Here is a 19,485-nt window from a genome sequence, read left to right as displayed (position 1 = left end):
AAGTCAAGCAGTTTTCTTTCCTTTCAGAACCGGAAGTGTTACAGTCGGAAATAGAAAATAAAGAATAGTGGCGGCGCAGCTCAATGGGGGTTACTTGGTGAGGCTGATCATAATTGTACTTTCATGGTGCATTATTTAACTGTTTACGCATCTACTTAGAGAACATTTCCATAGATGCTTACCCCTCCATCTTACCATCAGCACAATATATATTTAGCTGGCTATGTAAACAAGGCAATAACTAACGTTCTACTGCTCAACTGCTATTGGCAGAGTGCCGCTCTGCTTCATTCAAAGATATCTGTACCAAAACAAGTTGCCGAAACTGCATTCACAGCAGCTCTTAATCGTTTTTTAACTATAGGTATTCGATCACACCGGTTTGATTCGAATTGTGAGAGCGTAACATTCTAACGATTATGGCTACTAGACAAAATGCTGAGGATTTCGCACACAAAAAAATGAAAGGGTTAATGTGTTTACTTAATACTTCGTAACATACATGTTTTGTGCTGTGCTTTGTGTTCCCTCAGTGTGTGCCAGGTGCCTATTATAGAGGGAAAGAGTGTGCAACAGACGGTGGATGTACTGCACAAGAAACTCGAACAACTAGGTGCTGTTAAGCAGGGAAGCTTTTGTGTGGACTGTGAGACGTACCATGCCACAGGAAATCCCAGCGGTATATTTGTCTTGCTTCTTACATAATCAGTGTTATTATTATCATTATACGCATATATATCATCATTCACAGCCCTATGGCAGATTTGAGATGTTACTGTTGAGTCTGTCTTAATGAATTCTTTCTTCTAAAAAAATACAGAGGTAGAACAGACTCAACAGTGATATCTCAAGTCTGTGGGACTATAGTATAACAGCCCCTCAACTACTATTATCAGGCTTGGGAAGCTGATCTCAAATCCAAGCCACCATTTGTAGAGGATGGCTGTAAGTGATCCTCCAAAGATGGCGACCAGCATCCCTAGCAACAGTTTAACTTCCAGAGCCTGGTAACAACAACAGTATTACTCACAGTTTAACACTACCTCTCAGCCTCACAATATCACCTCTGTCTGTCACAGGTCAGCCATCTAAGCTCCTATATGTGATGCACAACTCTGAGACCCCCCTGAGCTGCCTAGCGCTATTTGAAGGGGGCCCCTGCCTCACAGCAGATGGAAACTTTGATGTGCTCATGGGGAAGCTAAAAAGTCACTTCCAGAATGCTAAGGGGCACAAGGTGGAGTGCCGTGGTTCCAGATACCGCTATTGTGATTTCCTGGTAAAGGTTGGCACAGCAACGATGAGCTCCAGTGCAAGAGGAATATCAGTAGAGGTGTGTGTTAGTAGAATTATGAACAACTACATGAGACATGTGATTTTCAATGCTGTAGCTGTACACCCAGTGTTGGGGAGTGGCTATCTACGTGTATAGCTCAATTATTAGTGTAACTACATTTAGCTGTATTGAGTGGTAGTTTGACTGCTTTTGGCCACATAGTTAATTACAAACTATATATTTCTCTAAAAGTTTTACATTTTACTGAACAACTGCCCCATGTCCTCTACCTAAAGCAAATCCTCAGGAATTCCCAAGTGAGGTTTAGTCTGCCATGGTAACTGTCTGCTTTTATTTTTATTTATTTTTGATGGTCACTAAATCAAACACACAGACTAAGTAGTAAATATGTAGTTTAACTTCTTTCACAATGAAGTAGCAAATAGTTTGGTAAATTACAGTTTTAGAGTTCTGAACAATGCTGATGGGCTACATTGCCAGAGGAGTTGCCTTAGCATCGTTGCTTTAATCACAGTGGAACATCTTGTGGCCCGGAAAACATTTGAATAGATATTTGATCATGGGGCCTCATTTTGTTTCCTGTTGATTTGAGCATTGCTTATATTCCTCAGGAAAATGCCTACTGTGTCACCATTGGCCATGCTTAAAAGTGTAACAAACTCTTCATGTGTTTTGTTTCTCAGGTGGAGTACTGTCCTTGTGTGGTCCCAGGGGACTGCTGGAACTTGATGAAAGAGTTCATGCAGACCTTCCTTGGCCCCAGTGTCCCTGAGCTGCCATCCGTATTTGCTACCAAGCCAGAGGGCCTGTATGCACTAGCAGACTGTGTTGACACTATGACTCAGTATCTGGAGTTGTTTAACAAACTGCGTAAACAGCAGGTCCCAGGAAGTAATGTACGCTGAGGTGCCAAGGGCCATTGGAGATGACTAATGTGTTGTGACTTCTCAATTCTGGTCCTGTAGCTCAACAGGGTTTCCAAAGAGGTATCTGAGCTGTGATGCTCATTTTATAATTTGCCTCATCCCTCTAATTACTTCTTGGGGGTATTTAACATGTTAATACACTGCCATATCTTACAATGTTAGATGAAAGTGTAATTCAATATAATTGTTTTTTTTCTTTATTTTGTGTGATTATGACATGTTTTTTGAGGGGTTAGATTTAGTTTTGTATGATTTGTCATTTATGAATAAAGTTTTGAAAGAGTATGAAAATGGAATTTAACAACAAATTATTTGTATCTGTTTATGGTATTATACAGTATGTAGTTATACAGTACATTTCAATCACTGCTATTTATAGCATCATTTTGGATAGAAAACTAGATGCTTCGATGGGTTATTGTTTCACTATTGTGGTCACGGTGGTATGGGACATCACCACCATGCACATGATCAGTGCTCGCCCACCCTGGCCTCGGCCTGCTCTGCTCCTCTGGCTCGCACTCCACCAATGAGAGCGTGCAGCACAGACTCGGTCCAATGAGAAGGACTCTGGTATCTCTGGGTCAGAAAGAGTTCGGTTGTTCAATCTGAGTGAAGAAGACAACAAGCGAGCTGATGATGGTGAATATGCTAACCTTTACCTTACTTACATTTTCCAATATCTTAGATATTATATACCTATGTAGGTGTTGTTTTCTAAACTATCAATTAACCAGGTTGCTAGTGATGAATGTCAGCGGGGTGGTTTTTATTTTATTTTTTATTCACCTCAACAACGTAATTAGCTACGTAGCTAACGGTTAGCTGCAGCTAGCAGCCGACACCAGTAACTTCGATTGTCTTCGGCGAACGCGTTAGCTTCATGGCTAGCTAACGTCGGCTGTTGAAGGAAACCTAGAACGTTAACGTTAGCTCTTGGAGAACCGGTTCGGTGTTTTTGACAAGGTATGTTATTAGTTTAGATACACGACACATGGCACGTTATTTAACGTCAGCTGTTTTGAAATGCGTCGCTGTACCTATCTGCTTGTGTTTGCTCACTTGACGCGAGCAGTTCTCAAAGCAACAAAGTTGTTGAGTGTTCCCGGAGTGGCTCTGTGACTGTTCTTTGTTCTGGCTCAGGACGGTGATGGTGAGGTAGCTTAGCATCAGCAGCCGGCCAGAGGGAGCCACCGGCCATTTGGGATTACAACTGGAGAGAACACAATGGTAGCGATAACATTTACAAACAATACCAGGATGATTCTGCTAACATTAGCTTTTAATGTGGAAAATCCAACACGTAATATACCGTTGTGTAAATGATTAACGTGGATAGCTGGGTCACTAACTATATCGGCTTACATAAATGCACGTTAGAATTGCGTGACTAAAGTGTAATAAATGGTTAACTACATGGGACGCACAGTGGATACGCTCTAGTCTCCTGTCTCGTTATTCAACACAAACAAAGTAGTGTGTGATGGTTTGCAAACCATGGCAAGCTGGCGAACACAACAGTTAACTGCGTTGGCCTAGTCTCCACCAGCGTAACTGCCGAGGAGCTACAGGCAGGACAGACCATTCGAAGGATCACCTACTATATGAGAATGTTTAGGAAGACGACATCCCCATTCAAAGCACGAGTCTTGCGTAATTTTGCTGTTACATTTAAACCATCTTTGGCCATGTCGTGAAAATGAACGAGACTCAAAGTTGATGTGTTGCAGAGGCATCATTCACTGAAACATGGACTATTCCCACCCATAAAACAAGGCTCAATTCCTTCACAATTTTATAAAAAAGTATCTGATTTTCAAGCAGGTTGATACTGCCTTTTTATAGCAATTGATACATTCTAATTTAAGGATACACAATTTTCTGTAGAGCGTTAGGCCTAATTGCTATATTGTGGCATATTCCAGTGTGCATCTCAATTTTGCCTGGTTAGGAAATAACTAGCTAACCTAAACTAATTCAGGATGATGGGTAATGTGCAAAACTCACCCACCTCTTTTATAAATTCCTATTTTTGCAAGCCTATATACCCAGTTTTTAAGATGTCAGCGTATTTGGGGTGTTGTATTCTCAAGCTAAATAGATAGAATATTCGAATGCAGTCATCTTTTGTAAGACTGACTGGAAGATTATTCAGAATTCCCGCTGGCTTGACAGTTGGTGCCAGACAGTTAAATAGTTGAATGGTTACAGATTTGCCTACAGTTTAACTAGCAGATAAATTAAGAAGCCTTTTGCATGTTACCACATGCCACTACTCTAAAGTCTTTAATTAATACCCCAAAGTGTGGGGATACTTTGTTAAGTGACTGTGGTAACGTTTCTTATTTAGTCTACTCAACTGGATACTTGGAAGCAAAGATGGATGGGGAACAATTTATTCAAGATCTTTACATTTCAATATCTTCCCAGCCATTGAGGCCTAACCTAGAGGTCTCAAACCCCTCTCTGTCAACACATTATTGTACTCTGTTGAATTAAAGGGGCACAAATTAAACAGTCTGCATGCACTGCATGAATTCATTACCTACCTAGTACCTAGCATAATTAGGTCAACATTTCCTGTAAATATCAAGATCCAAAAAGATACTGTCCAAACAAAAACATATCATGCAAACTTTGAAAAATAATAATAACAAATGATGGTGGAAAATAATGTAAAAGTGAACAAATGTAAAAAAAATTCAGGTCAAGCTTTTTTTTCTCACATTTTTGCAGCTTTTATCTCATTCCATAATTTATTAGATATTTTTTCTTTTTGCTGAGATTTTCCCTTTTGTAATCTGCAATCTGGTCTCAAACCACCGTTGAATAGAATATCTTTATTTATCAAGCACATTTTACATATACCCAAAATTCATCCTCTGCATTTAACTCATCCCAACCAGTTAGGGACTAGAGCAGTGGTCAGCCATAGTCCCAGGGACAAATTCCAGCCACAGTGTATGAACCTAGCATGCAGTGGTGATTTCATAAGGGGTTGCACTATGTTTTAATGACGTCACGCGCATCAGGGCTCGAGACTAACAACGTCCCGTCGTCCCGAGGACGATCAAATATTTATTTGGGACGAACAGAAATCCTTGCCTGGACGAAGAGGATTTTTTTTCCCCCAGGAAATGTCAAAGCGAAGAACTGAGAAATTTGGCACTACTGACTAGAGAGAGAGAGAGACCACGCATTTTGGCTGGAGCTTAAAAAAAAGTGTTGATTGAATTTGACGTTCTGAGCGAGGTGGACACCTTACGTCTGTGTTTATAATGAATGAATGGTAAAACGGATTATATTGAACATAGTGCGAGTACTCGCAACAACTATTCGATCTATCTAACGAGATGCTCAACTGCCTCCTGCAGATATCTGTTCATGGCCCACCTGCAGCACTATGACTCTGTGAAAGCAGTGACTAAATGGTGGCGCAGTGGCTGCAGGTCACGAAGACCTCAGTACAAAGACTGAGGCAACTGAGACTTGATTCTCTCTCTCTCTCTGGCACAAACACTAACTAATGCCTCTCTCTCACAGTATTAAAACAAGAAAGGTGTTTAATAGCAACTATAGATGACAAAACCAAAGTAAAGAAACGACATTTCGATTTTTGGGACGGTTTACATTAACTTTGGGACGGTTAAAACTATTTCGGGACGGTTCTGGGACGGTGGTGAAAAAAGTTAGTCTGGAGCCCTGACGCGCATGTTCCCTCGCGAATAAAGATGATGCCTAATTGCCACTAGAAATGGGATGTAATATGTTTCATTCACAGGATTTGTGAGAATGGTGTAGTATTTGAACACATCTGATGACCTGAGCTATTGTTATGCAAAGTAGCCAGGTGGGTACTTGGCGCAGAGTCGAGTGGACATTCTTGTGTGCACGCACGTGCACATGCTCCTGCTCAAAGAAGTTTGGTACGGCGTGCAACCCCGTACCATGATTTCGATACTATGGTGTGGGTGTAAACCTATGTACGAGGGGAACATGAAAACTCTACGCAGAAAGGCCTTCCACCAGGGTTCCAACCCAGGACCTTTTTGCTGTGAGGCAACAAGTGCTAACCACTGTGCCATCATGTTGTTTCCTCCGTGAGTGACACAAAAAAAACCTGCCTGTGACCCACTGCAATTCGCCTTCTAGGCCGGCTACATATTATCTGTCATACTGTCAAGTAGGGGTGTAACGATGCATCGATTCTAAATTCTAATGTGACGATTCAACTGCATCGATTTGAAAATGTTAGAATAGATTATAATCGAAATGAAAAAATATATATATATTTCTTTAATGTTTTTTTTGTTGTGTGTATTGTTTTTATTGACCTATATAGTCCATTCATGCTGAGTGTTTCCGTTCCCCCAGCCACATTTGTGTATTCAAATTTTTTTGGGGAATTAACTGAAAATTAATCAAATCGTGGTCAAATGAAGAGATTTCATGATTCATTGAATCGTTGCCTGAATAATCGTAATCGAATCTAATCGTTGTGAGGTCGAATTGTTACACCCCTACTGTCAAGCCATGGATATTCCTTTTTGACTCCAGGGAAGAGACCAAGAGTCACACGACACACACACTCCCAGCAGAGCTGCCAGGTACAGGGGGAGAGAGATGCCACTAAGTTTGATTATTTTGTGGTAAAATCTTGTAAATTGATTTGTGGGTGTGGAAGTCCCTTTCCAAATTCCTTTTCTTCACTATAGCACTATAGTTGTAGATGAGATCAGATGGATGCATTTTCCTTTTTGACATGATGAAAAAAGAATGATCTTCTCATTTTGTGTTGAAAACTGGAAATTCTAGGTCTTCTGTCACTTGAGCCCCTTTCACACTGCCCGTTCAAGATGGGAATCTTACCCCATTATTCCACCTAGGGCTGGGCGATATGGAAAAAAATCATATCGCGATAACGATATGATAATTTTATTTTATTTCTCGATATCGATAATTATCGAATTGTTATAAGTATAAAAAAAAAAAAAAAAAATTTTTTTTTTTTAACAACATATGTATGTTTATTTTGCAGCAATTCTTTGTCATTGCCGCCATCTTTAGTGTTACATCCCCTCACACTCCAGTTCTCAGGCTGCAGCTGGTTTAAAAGCTAAAGTAAACCGGCTTCTCTGCTGGCTGTGGCTCCAGAGGAGTTGAACAGTTCTGGCTCTGCTAGTTTATTTTCGATCTTTTGGCGCTTTTTTGGTGGACAAACCACCGCACATGTGCACTGTGGTGACACTCGTGACTGGAGTCTAGTTCTGCTAGCACACATAGCCTACTGTGTACAGACGGTTTCAAAATGTATTTTAAATTAGAAAGCAAACAAAATAAATGGACAAGAGAAAAAGAAATCTGAATTTGGTCAGTATTGTCATTTGGACAAGCAAAACCATTACTTTAAGTTGCAGGCACGAAAGACAAGTCTGTCCACTGTCTCTGGTTTTAAAACTGCCCCGTTGCAGGTAAAAAAAAAAAAAAAAAAAACGATTTTTCGATTTTTTTTTAATTTCGATATTCGATATAGATTATTAAAATATATCGCGATATTTATCGTTATATCGCCCAGCCCTAATTCCACCTACCCGTTTTTTTTTATCTACTTTTTCTCCCTTTTCTGTGATTTTTCTCCCATCCCAATTGACCTCTTGTGCCAATTCTCCCTCCCCTGTCCTGATCGTTGCTCGCATGTGCCCCCCACTGGCCGGTCGTAGGGAGGATAGAAGCCCATCACATGTCCCCTCCAATACAGCCAGTCGCATCTTTTCATCTGCCAGCGCGGACTCTCATTGGCGAGGAGTAACGTGTAGGAGGCTCACACTGCCCCCGCCATTTTCCTGTCTTTGCTGTGCAGGTGCCCTGACGACCTGTAGGAGTCGCTGTTTACAAAGACCAGACTACCACCCATCAACTCTCCTCCCGCTGACTCTGCCAAATGAGTCAGTATTACGGCCGGCCCAAGCCGGAGGCAACGCTGACAGCTGGATTCGATACCGGTGTCTCTTGCGTTGGTGATGAGCGCAATGTCCGCTGTGCCACCCAGCCGCCTTTCCACCTTCCCGTTTTGTAGGAAAGATACGAACACGGAATGGTGGGTCAAAGTTGATGCAGCATTATGCCATCATCAAGTATAGTAAAATTGGCTGGGTTGGTTTGGCCCCAGCGGCTGTGTGAATGGGGAAAACATGGGTGTGATCTTTTGATGTTGGAACGCATTAGACAAATTTGCCAAAAACGGAACATCATGCACTTGAAGATTACACTCAAAGCTCAGCTCTAACCTATAATCTTGCAAGCACTGCAGGGCTTGACATTACCACCGGCACCCGCCAAATGCGGGTAGAATTTGGCATTTTGAAATGGACACCATCATCGTGTTCGCCGTCGGAAACTACTCGTATGATGACTGCCATGTCACTTCGTTTGGACCCCCAGAAATATTATCGATCATTTTGGGAAAGTTGTGTGTCAAGAGAAAGGGGAGAACAAGAAAAGGCCTGCGATTTGGAGTTTTCTCTCCTATTTTGGCTGCTCCGTGACCAGCAAGGCCTCCCCTACATTTTCAAAAGCCTAGATAAAGCTTAAGCTTGTCTTAACTCATCATCATGAGTTATGCATGTCAAATTGATTACATTTATCACCGCATGTGTGCGCCTTTGGAGACCTATTTCAGCCTATGACTCTGGAACTCGGCACACACGGTGCCAGTATGGTTTATTGTACCACTTGGTTCTGTGTGAACAACCAAAGCCGACAGAATGAAGGAACTTCTTTACAGCATCATTGCTGGTTTGTAGAGGGAAAGAAAGGTGGGCCAAAGAGCCACACAGGGCAGGGATTTGTTGAGATTCAACTTTAAACCAGCAAGCTGGAGTTCGATTGGATGACTGACCAAATTATGAATGTCTTTGTCTGGGTTATCCCAATCGTCCACCAATCGACTCGGAGGCCTCTTGTGATCGACTTGTAGTTAGCAAAGACATGTTTGTTGATTGCCTACTAGGGATGCCCTGATCGATAAGCCAGCGATCGGTATCGGCCGATATTCAGTATAAATATGAGATAGGTGAATTCCGATAATGCTTTATTTTCGCTGATCGTGAAAACTGATCGATGACACGCGCGGAAAACATGATCCAATTCTCAGCGGAGTTCCCACTCGCTTGTCTCTCTTGCTCACAGCTGCTGCACGCCTTGCCCCTCCCCCTCACAGACCCATGTCAACAAATGCTCCGGCAGAGTCGAGTGCACCTCGAGTGATGCTAGCTAACGTTACTGTTTAAACAAAATGACCCAGTCAACTATTCACTTTAGTTTAATACATGAGGCATTGTCTAACGTTATCTAGCTGGCTAGCAGTAGCTACAGATAGATATCTCCTGATATCAATGTCTTATAACATCATTCGTTTTTGCAGCTCTTGGCTAATTGGCTATCGTGTTTCATAGCTGTAACTTAACACTGAGAACATCTTATAAGTTTCAGTGCATAGGAAAATACTTTGACTATAATGGTCAGAAGTAAATTAACTTAGATACTGTTATGCTCAACACCCACTACCATTCACTTAATTTCAAGATTAGATTAGATAATTTAGACAGGACTTTGAAAATGCCTGTGTTAGGGCTTGTGTCCATATCGGACGTTTTATGAGTTGTTAGCTCCTTTCTGTCATTCATTTTTTATTTTTATTTTTTATTGGTCTTTTTCCCCCTCCATTTTCCTCCGATTTTCTCCCATCCCAATGTTAGTCGTATGCCAATTCCCAGTCCCTTCCTGATCGCTGCGCACTTACCCCCCACAGTCAGATCATCTGGGAGAGTGGAGGCTACCACGTGCTTCCTCCGACACACGTCCAGCCAATCACCGCTTCTTTTCACCTGGCAGCGCGGATTCTCATTGAGAGGGCGTAGCGTGTGGGAGGACCACACTATCCCCCTCACGTCCAATCCGCGCTTAGCAGGCGCCCCGACCGAACTGTAGGAGTCGCTGTTTACAACGACCCGGACCCACCCCGCCAGCTTCTCCCACCCTCTGATACAGCCAATTGTATCAGTGCAGACGGCCAGCCAAGCTGGTGACAACCCCGGAGCTGTGAGCTGGATTCGAACAGGCGAATCGAGCTCACAGCTCCGGGGCTGGTGACGAACGCAATCTCCGCTCGGCCACCTAACCGCCTCTGTCATTCATTTCTATGCTGGAGAAGCGACGGGCGCGCTCCTCTTCCCAGAGCCGCGCCTCGCGTTTTATGAGCTCTCGGCGGCAGCGTTTTTGGTCGGGAGCGCTCCCAGCTCATAAAGTTGTAACTAGTTAAACTTTTTGGAAAGGAGCGCGCTCATCAAGGTAACTCATCAAGGAAGGGGCGGAGCCGTGGCTGGCACGAGCCTCAGAAAAACGCTCTGAGCTTTTCTTTTTCTTTTTTCAAATCGGTCCGCCCTGGTGGACACATAGCCTTAGACCTACAGTATAATTCTGCCAGCTGCTATAAGAAAACCAAAAACGATCAGTATCGGCAGTGTATCGGCCGATATGACTCATAGACGATCGGTATCGGTGGCAAAAAACGTGATCGGGGCATCCCTATTGCCTACCTCTGTGTTAGTCGTACAGTTGAAAAACGTTGCTGTGAATATGCATGACCCCTAGAGGGAGACACTTGTTAATTTTGGTGACCTGGCTGTAACCTTTCCTCTAGCGCAGCCATATGGATTTATAGCCTGGGTCTATTGACATTGGCAATGTCAACAAATCTTGTTTCTGTCATCTACCCAGTAAAATGTTGCAAAAGTCTCTGACAAGAACAAGTTACAGATTGAAAAAACCCTCAGCTCTGAACTAGACAGAATCTGCACCTGGCTCGCTGATAACAAACTATCATTACACCTGGGTAAAACAGAGTCCATTCTCTTCGGTTCAAATAACAAACTCAGCAAGACCGACGGCTTCTCTGTTACCAGGGCTCTACAGTGCGACCAAATTGCTCGCATATGCCCCTAAAAATATGTGTGTGCGAACCGTAAAAATCAATTACGCGCACGCTGTGCAAGTACAGATTACAGCCTCTCTCGTCTTTTTTTTCCTCCGCCGCGAGAATCGTTAAAAAACTACAAGTCCCACATTGCACTCAAGCCAACGGTCCAATCACAGTAGAGTGACGTGACTGGTTTCATGAGAAAGAAAGCAAATGACCAATCGGAAGCTCTCATTTGGCTTGTTTACTTCCTGAAACGCCACCATTGCGATATGCGAGAGTTTCCCGAGACATGTAACTTCTAGTCTTACCAATAGCAATATATTTTAGAACACCTAGATTTAGCGATAGCAATAGTAATATGACGTTAATGCAACAAAACGAATGCCTTGCTTTGTTAATCATAACGTTGATGCAGTAGCGTATGCCGTTGTGTTGACTGTAATGGACATGATAACAACATAACACTGTGTACACATTCAAATTGCGATAATCGATTCTAATATTTTCAAATCGATGCAGTTGAATTTTCCCCTTAGGATCGATGCATTGTTACACCCCTACACCAAAGTAACTGCCGGCCCACTGTGTATGTGTGTACAGCTAACTTGGCTAGCGTTATGAACAGCAGAGGTGGGCAATAGGGTCCAGCTGCAGCGCCGGACGGCCGGAGTGCAAGCGGTGTGACGTAATTGGCAGACTCTACTGTCAATCGATGGTCTACCTGACACGCAAACTCATAAAACAATGTTTATGTACTGGAGGTGTACAGTATTTCAATAGGCAACCCTGAAAGGATTATTTCTCTAGAAGAGCAACACAGCCAAAACATAGGCATTGTATGCATAAAAGGGGCAAAAGCTAAAGTTAAGTGACTGTTACTTTTGTAGCAGTAGTTTGATTTGATAGTTTATTTGATAGGGACAGCACATGTTAATGAACATCAAGTACAAAATACAAAATGTAAACATGCAGGGTTGTAGCAAGAGCTAATTTACACACATGCACGCACAGTACAAATATAAATTTATTTTTGAAAAAAATAACTCTTTTACTTGAAATATTTTCACTGTGCTCCTAAATATTTTTGGGTGCTCCTAAATTTCTTTGTGTGCTCCTAACTTTTTTCATTTAGGAGCACCTGTGCCCCTAGTGAAAAGGGTTAGCGTAGAGCCCTGGTTACAGTGGGTGACAATATTGTCACAAGGAAAGATGAAATAACATACCTAGGTTCCATCCTAGAGGCAAATCTTTCCTGTGACAAAATAACATACAATGTAATAAAAAAAAGTCAACCAACGGATCTCCTCTCTGGTAAACAAGAATACCCTGAAGACTCTGGCAGGAGCACTCATTCAAGGGTACTACGACTATGCTTGCACCTCATGGTACCAAAGCACCTCAAAGGTGCTAAAAACAAAATTACAAACATCACAAAACAAACTGGTCAGACTACTGCTTGACCTTACTTTTAGAACCCACCTCACCCCTGCCCAATTTGACAACCTAGGATGGCTTAGAGTAGACGACAGAGTACAGCAACTTGCAATGGGCCTGGTCTACAAGATACACTACACGACTATGGTACCCATGTACATGTCAAAATACTTCCCAAAGGTCAGTGAATAATACCACAACCACCACACCAGAGGGAGCTCCACAAATCATGTTAAACCCAGATTCGGCTCAAACAAGGGACTAAACACGTTTCGCAATTACGCCACATCAATGTGGAACGCCCTACCCACAGCTGTAAAGGAATGTGAATCACTACCCACTTTCAAAACCACTCTCAAAGAGCACCTACGGGAGACTGCAATTCGAAACTGGCCCCTGTAAATGTCCTAACCCAACCCCCTCCAATGTACAGTTACCCCCCCTACCCAACCCCCCACCCCACCCACCAAACCACCTCCAATGTACAGTTTCCCCCACCCCACCTACCCAACCTCCTCCAATGTACAGTTTCTTCCCCCTCAAATGTATATACTCTCTTTTTTAGACCCTTTTTGTATCACAAACATTACTGTATTTGTAGATCTGGTATGTCATAAATGTCTAGATGTGTAGCAGTACTGTCTATCTGTATCTCATGTATGTTATGATGAATTGAAAATGGGGGACCCTGATGTAAACAAGACTAAAGTCAATGGGTCTCATTCCCGAAAATTTTTCAAAGATATATTCTGGAAGACTTATCTTGGAACCACTGAGACATAATCTATGACAAGTACACTCGTGAGTCCTGAACGTGCTGGTAATATGTCTTAAGTGGCTGAAAAGGTCGCACAAATTATATTATCTGATATCTGCTTGGAGAATGGCATTCTGTCTTAAATTCTAAAGCGCGTTCCCGTTCAGCTCATTTGCATACAAAACAACGCCTCCATAGCTCCTTATAAGGCAACTGGTGACGCAGCTGTGTGAAATGGAATGGCGGAAGTGCTTTGCGAGCCACGTGATTACGAAACCTAGCGTCAGTCAGTGCCAATCAGAGAGCGTCTCCGAGAAATGCGGCTAGGTTTCGTAATCACGCTTGCGCCCATCAAAACTAGATTAGATTAATGTATTGGCATCATATATAGCTCGCGGTACACACCTGCCGCAGCGCGCGCGCACACACAGACACACACGCGCGCACGCAGTACTGTATATGAATGACATGTAATATATATAGCCTACGGCGGGCGTAATGAATGAACGCAGTATGGCTTATTATTCCATAATTAAGCCTATAGGCTACTGTTCATTCGTAGGCGCACACAAGATTTTTTTTTTTTATCCACTTTCTCCCATTTTTCTATATTTTCTCCCATCCCAATTTCGTATCATCCAATTCAACCCTCCCCTGTCACGAACGCTGTTTCTTGCCTCCCACAAGCCGGCTGCAATGTGGACTAAGTCATACATAGCACAAGTCCCCTCCGGTACTTGAGGTAACAGCAGTCGCATCTTTTCACCTGCGCAGCTCGATCTCTCAGTGGCGAGGAGTAACGCGTGGGAGGCTCACGCTGCCCCCGACACTTCCTGATTCTACTGCGCAGGCGCACCAACCGACCTGTAGGAGTCGCTGTCCACAACGCCCGATCCCCACCCATCAGTTTCCCACCCCCTAATACGGCCAATGTGTATTAGTATGAACGACCAGCTAAACTGAAAGCAATGTGGAGCGCTGGGCTCGAACAGGCAAGCCCAGCGTCTCCAGCATTCGTGGTGAGCGCCTTGCCCACTACGCCACGTAGCCGCCCTGCACACAAGACTTGTTATGGAATATTAATGCAGTCTATTTCCACCGATTAGCTTTAGTTCTTATTTATTTATCCACTGTCATTTCAGTGTTGGTGTATAGGCTATATAGTGTATTTCAATATAAGTTTAATTGATTAATGATATATTCGAAGGAATGCAGGTTTATAGCTATATCAACCCCCTCCAATGTACAGTAAATGACCAAGTATGGTTTTGTCAATATTCCAATGTACAGTTTTGCTTGTACAGTGTAAGTCTATCCCCCACCCACCCCTCCTACCCAACCTCCTCCAACAGTTTCTACGTCAAATGTACTCTCTTTTCTGGACTTTTTTCTTTTCTTTTTTTTTTACTTTGACCAGTCAGCTGGTTCTTTTAGCGTTTATCGCTTTTTTCTGGTCAAGCATGACCGACAGAAACAGGTTGAATGGGGGTATAGATCGGGGGAAGACACTCTGAGAAAGTACGGCTTGTCCGGGAGTCGAACTCGCTACCCCAGATCCGTGACGCGCACGGTTGTCCCCGACGCCGAAATAGCGTTTGAGGTACGCGGTGAGCTACTGGAGCTCCCTTCTGGACTCTTTTTGTATCACAAACAGTACTGTATTTGCAAATCTGGTATGTCATAAATGTATAGATGTAGCAGTACTGTCTATCTGTGTCATGTGTGTCATATATGTTATGATGAATTGAAAATGGGGGACCCTGATGTAAACAAGACGAAATTCTTTCTCTGGTCTGCATCCCCTTATGTAATTGAGCTGTACTGTACTGTACCCATTCTGCAATCTGTTAATAAAGTTTTCAATCAATCAAACAAAGGTCTGTCCCATTGTATACCAATCAATGGGATACATTGCATGTTGACCTGCATTCTTTCAAATGTATATAATTAATCATTAAAACAGATGTGTAACAAATAAGAAATACAAATTCCACAGAAGGCATTAAATTATTATTATTTTCAATCATTTCACAATAATTGCATAATTGTGTTTGAATATCTTAGTAATTATTTGTCAAATAGCTGGTTCAGACATGGTTAATCCAGCTGCCCTGTGATCAGATGAATCCATATTATTTATTTTTCCGACATCAAATGCGTAATTTCTTATCGTACAAATATTGTAATATTTATTTTAATTATGATTAAGTAATTAATTCCAAGGAGGCCTGTAGCGTTGACGTGAAGGAATCACAATGAGAACACAGTCTGTCAAGTTATAATAACATTTTAAATTAGTCAATCAATCATGAGATTTGATCGTGGGCTGAGAGCATATTTAAGTGTGCTCCTCAGCACTCTTAAATCTGCTCTCAGCCACGATCAAATAAGATCTCAGGAAAGTTTGGGGACTCCCACTCCCAGCCCTAATATGTCTTAAATGGGCTGAAATCTGGCTAAGACGAAATATTTTGTCGTAACTTCGTTTGGGAATGAGACCTATTCTCTGGTCTGCATCCCCTTAACAATTGTGTGTATTGAGCTGTACTGTATTGTACCCATTCTGCAATCTGTTAATACAATTTTCAATCAATCAGTCATGGTTGGAAAGCTCAACGTTTGTCTGAGAGGAGCAACAGTTGTGATTGGAGGATCAAGAAAAGAGGGCTTGATATAGGTCCATTAGGAATGCACCGATATGGTTATAACCTTTTCCATGTATCATTACAAAGTGCCTATATAGCCACATTTTTCATTATAATGAAGTTTTATTAAAAAAAAAATCTTTTTTATAAAGGGCAAATAATATAATTTCTCATTAGAATAACAAAAAAAAATACAAATAAACTTGATTTTGTTATCTTTTTGTATCGTGATATATTGAATTGCAATATATTTCCCCATCCCTATTACCGCTATTGATAATTTTTCCTAACAAAAATAAGTTTGATCCTTGTACATTTGTGAATATAAGGTAGACATAAATCCTCACATGACATGAGTCATAGCTACCACTGTTAGTAGCAAGATTATGCGAAGGTCTCATTACCACAATTCCTTTTGTGGTAATGAAAGAATTCAGGCATTCTATTAAAAAAAAAATATATATATATATATATATATATATTTATATTTATTTAGTAAAGTGAATTAAAACTGTTCAGAGACAATCTCATTATGGCTTAGTTTCCTGATGGAAAACGGCCTTCAGGGAATGTGTTAAGTAAATGTTAGTCCTCCAAGTGCACTCCAAGAATGTTGTAGCAACTCTCTACTCTAGCCTACACTGCAATGCTGACCTTGTTCCATCTCCATTTTCAGGATGTTCCTCTGAATGCCTTTAGTGATGCTGGACATGGCTGATCAAGCTGGATGATGCTGCCATTAAACTCTTGATCAAGCTGGATGCTGCTGCCATTATACTCATGTTTAACACATGTAGTACTGAAACTGTACCGGTATAAATCTGATCGAAGAAACACTTTTTTCAGTGAGTAAATCTGTTCTGTTAAATCTGTAAATTGCCACTATGCTTTTGTAGTGAGTACTTTGTGTAAGCTTCACCGCTTTTAATGCAACATAGTAGGGGTGTAACGGTACACATTCGTACCAGACCGAATTCAGTATGCGTTGTGTACCGAACAAACAACGTTACTTTAACCTCTAACGGAACGCACGTGTAGAACTTAATTCAAAACTCCCAAGTTCACCCCTTCCCAAAATATAACTTGCACAAAGGGCCACATGTTGTTCTTTCAACCCACGCACACCACTGAGACATTACCTGTAATTTAGCATAGGCTCATAGTATGGCGAACGCAAACGACAAGCCAGAGTTAGAGGACCTACCTCCCCATTAATTCAAGTTTACGGCATATAGAATGGACATTCATACACAGCCACGCGGCCATAAGGTGTGATAAACATGAAACGATATCTTTTCCTTGGCATGAAACGGGAAATAGTGGGACCTGCATGACGCTTCTTTCCGGCTGCATGACGCTTCTTTCTCTATTCAATAAAGTTTTACCCTGAGGGATGATTTACAATAAAGTGCTAAGCTAAGTGCTAAAAACTGAAAAGTAGGCTACCTACATTCTTGACGCTAGAACTCCCAACATAGTGTTGCCATAAAAAAAGAAGGTATAGGCCAGCTGTAGTTTACATAGCTTGCATACAACTTTATCTCAAGGTTCCACAAGTTGATAAAAATCAGAAGTATTTCCAACCGGGGCTTGAAATTGCTCGAGTGTGAATCACTGTCTTCGCGACCGATGGTCGCAGTTGCAGTTGTTGTTGTCGTCATTTGTTACTACTAGCACGTTCTTCAGCTCAATGACGGTGACGTTGCGTGTCTCCTATCCATCATGCAGCGCATTCAGGCCCACGCTCACCGGGGGCTGTTTTTCTTCACATTCTAATATTATTATTATTATATATATATATTTTGACAAGTTTATTATTCGTTTGAATATAGAATTATTTGTTGACAGTAGGGCTGCCTGCACCGATTCGTTGTCGACATCATTGACCATGAAATTGTCGATTTGCATATTCATGATCGACGCATCATATTGTTAATTGTATGTGCACTGCATTTTAAGGTGGAAATGGCAGACGTTCAAAGTCATAACATGTGCAACGTGTAATCTAACTAGTGCGCAATGAATCGTGTTCAAAATATCAATAACTTCTCTTAAACCACTATTTGTGATTCTGCTGAGCCCGTCTCTCTCTCTCTTCCTCTCTCTGTACATTCAATCAGAGGTGTAAAAAGTACCCAGAAATGATACTTAAGGGAAAGTATGGATACCGTCTCAAAACCGTACTCAAGTAAAAGTCAGAGTATCTGGCTAAAAACACACTTGAGTAAAAGTAAAAAAGTTTCTACTTTTAAATGTACTTAAGTACTAAAAAGTTTAAACTTTTTTTTATTCCGGGGCAATGAAATGTTCCGTTTCGTCCTCTTCATCACTCGTACTATTGTTTGTGGCCATCTTCTGTAGCTTGTCACTCTGACTTTCTAGTCTTGCACAAGGACCAATCAGCATGGGTATGAGCGGGTTAATTTTCCATTGATGGGGATTTGATTAGCTGTGCGGACGCAGGATTAATAACGTTAATGTTAGTTCGGCCAGAGAAACAAATATACTAATTAAAATGGTTGGGCCGGCGAGATTTATACTTTGTAGGTCTGCATTTTAAATGTAAGGAGTAAAAAGTTTTTTTTTTTTTTTTAAATGTAATTGAGTAAAAGTACAAGTATACAAACTAGTGGTGGGACTCGATAAAACATTTTAATCGAATTAATTCTAGACTTTATAGTTAATTAATTGAAATTAATCGCATATCAATATTTGATGCGAAAAGCAAAAAAAATTCAATTAATATTGGTATACGAGTGAATCAATGAATAATTGAATATACATTATACATACGTTTAAGCCGCAAATTCCTGTATTAGCTACTACACAGACCAACAGATCAATGCAATTTTTAACAAAGTACAGCAATTTTAGGAATAATATATACATAGCGCAAAGGACCTTTTGTAAACTCAAGCACTTTCGAGTACATTCCAGAACAGTTGACCATTGGGGGAAAAAAACTCTTGATTGATCTCAATTTCTCTTAATTTTTTTTAACAAACCAGACTAAGAAAAAAAGTAATTTGCGATTTATTATACTTTATACTTATAGCACATGCATGAGTCTAGTCTCCTTTGAAAGGTAACATTCTTACACAATAAAGAAAAATCATCATGCGATTAACACTTTCTGTGCCAAAAACGGCTTATTACGTTTCTGGGACCCCGACCGTAGAGTGCCAAAAACGTCTTATGTTTCTGGGTCGTTTTTCCTTTTCTTCTATATTTTTATTCATTATCCATCCAGGGAGCCTGGTGTTACCATAGGGAATGAGTCTGAGATCGCCAAAGTGCAATAACGGCCGCATCCAGCTAGACGGCGTATCGAGTACCCTTTGAAACCTTGTATCTTGGCCTGTGCGTCGATCTAATGTAGAGCCATATGAAATCCGTTTTATTTTTTTTCCAAATTCCATTTTATTTTTTTCCAAATTCCGTTTTTT

The 19,485-nt window shown here is 41.4% G+C and overlaps 2 protein-coding genes across 2 annotated transcripts in view; both read left to right on the top strand.

The window, feature by feature from the left end:
* The first annotated feature begins 51 nt into the window (after window positions 1-51).
* med20 (mediator complex subunit 20) lies at window positions 52-2,508 on the top strand. The gene is made up of 4 exons (XM_084316166.1): window positions 52-97; window positions 534-679; window positions 1,080-1,333; window positions 1,981-2,508. Exons 1-4 carry the CDS (start codon window positions 84-86, stop codon window positions 2,200-2,202), a joined length of 636 nt encoding a protein of 211 aa, XP_084172292.1. The 5' UTR covers window positions 52-83; the 3' UTR covers window positions 2,203-2,508.
* Window positions 2,509-2,775: 267 nt separating this feature from the next.
* The window catches only part of usp49 (ubiquitin specific peptidase 49), a 40,978-nt gene continuing 24,268 nt past the window's right edge, over window positions 2,776-19,485 (top strand). The window contains exons 1-2 of the mRNA XM_084317703.1: window positions 2,776-2,865; window positions 16,716-16,884. The gene's annotated coding sequence lies outside the window, so the exon portion shown is untranslated. The remainder of the gene's footprint in view (window positions 2,866-16,715; window positions 16,885-19,485) is intronic.

The sequence above is a fragment of the Notolepis coatsorum genome, assembly GCF_963971535.1.
Source record: "Notolepis coatsorum genome assembly, chromosome: 6".
NCBI classification, from domain to species: domain Eukaryota; kingdom Metazoa; phylum Chordata; class Actinopteri; order Aulopiformes; family Paralepididae; genus Notolepis; species Notolepis coatsorum.
The sequence above is the reverse complement of the archived record's forward strand: the minus strand, read 5'-3'. Positions and strand labels throughout refer to the sequence as shown.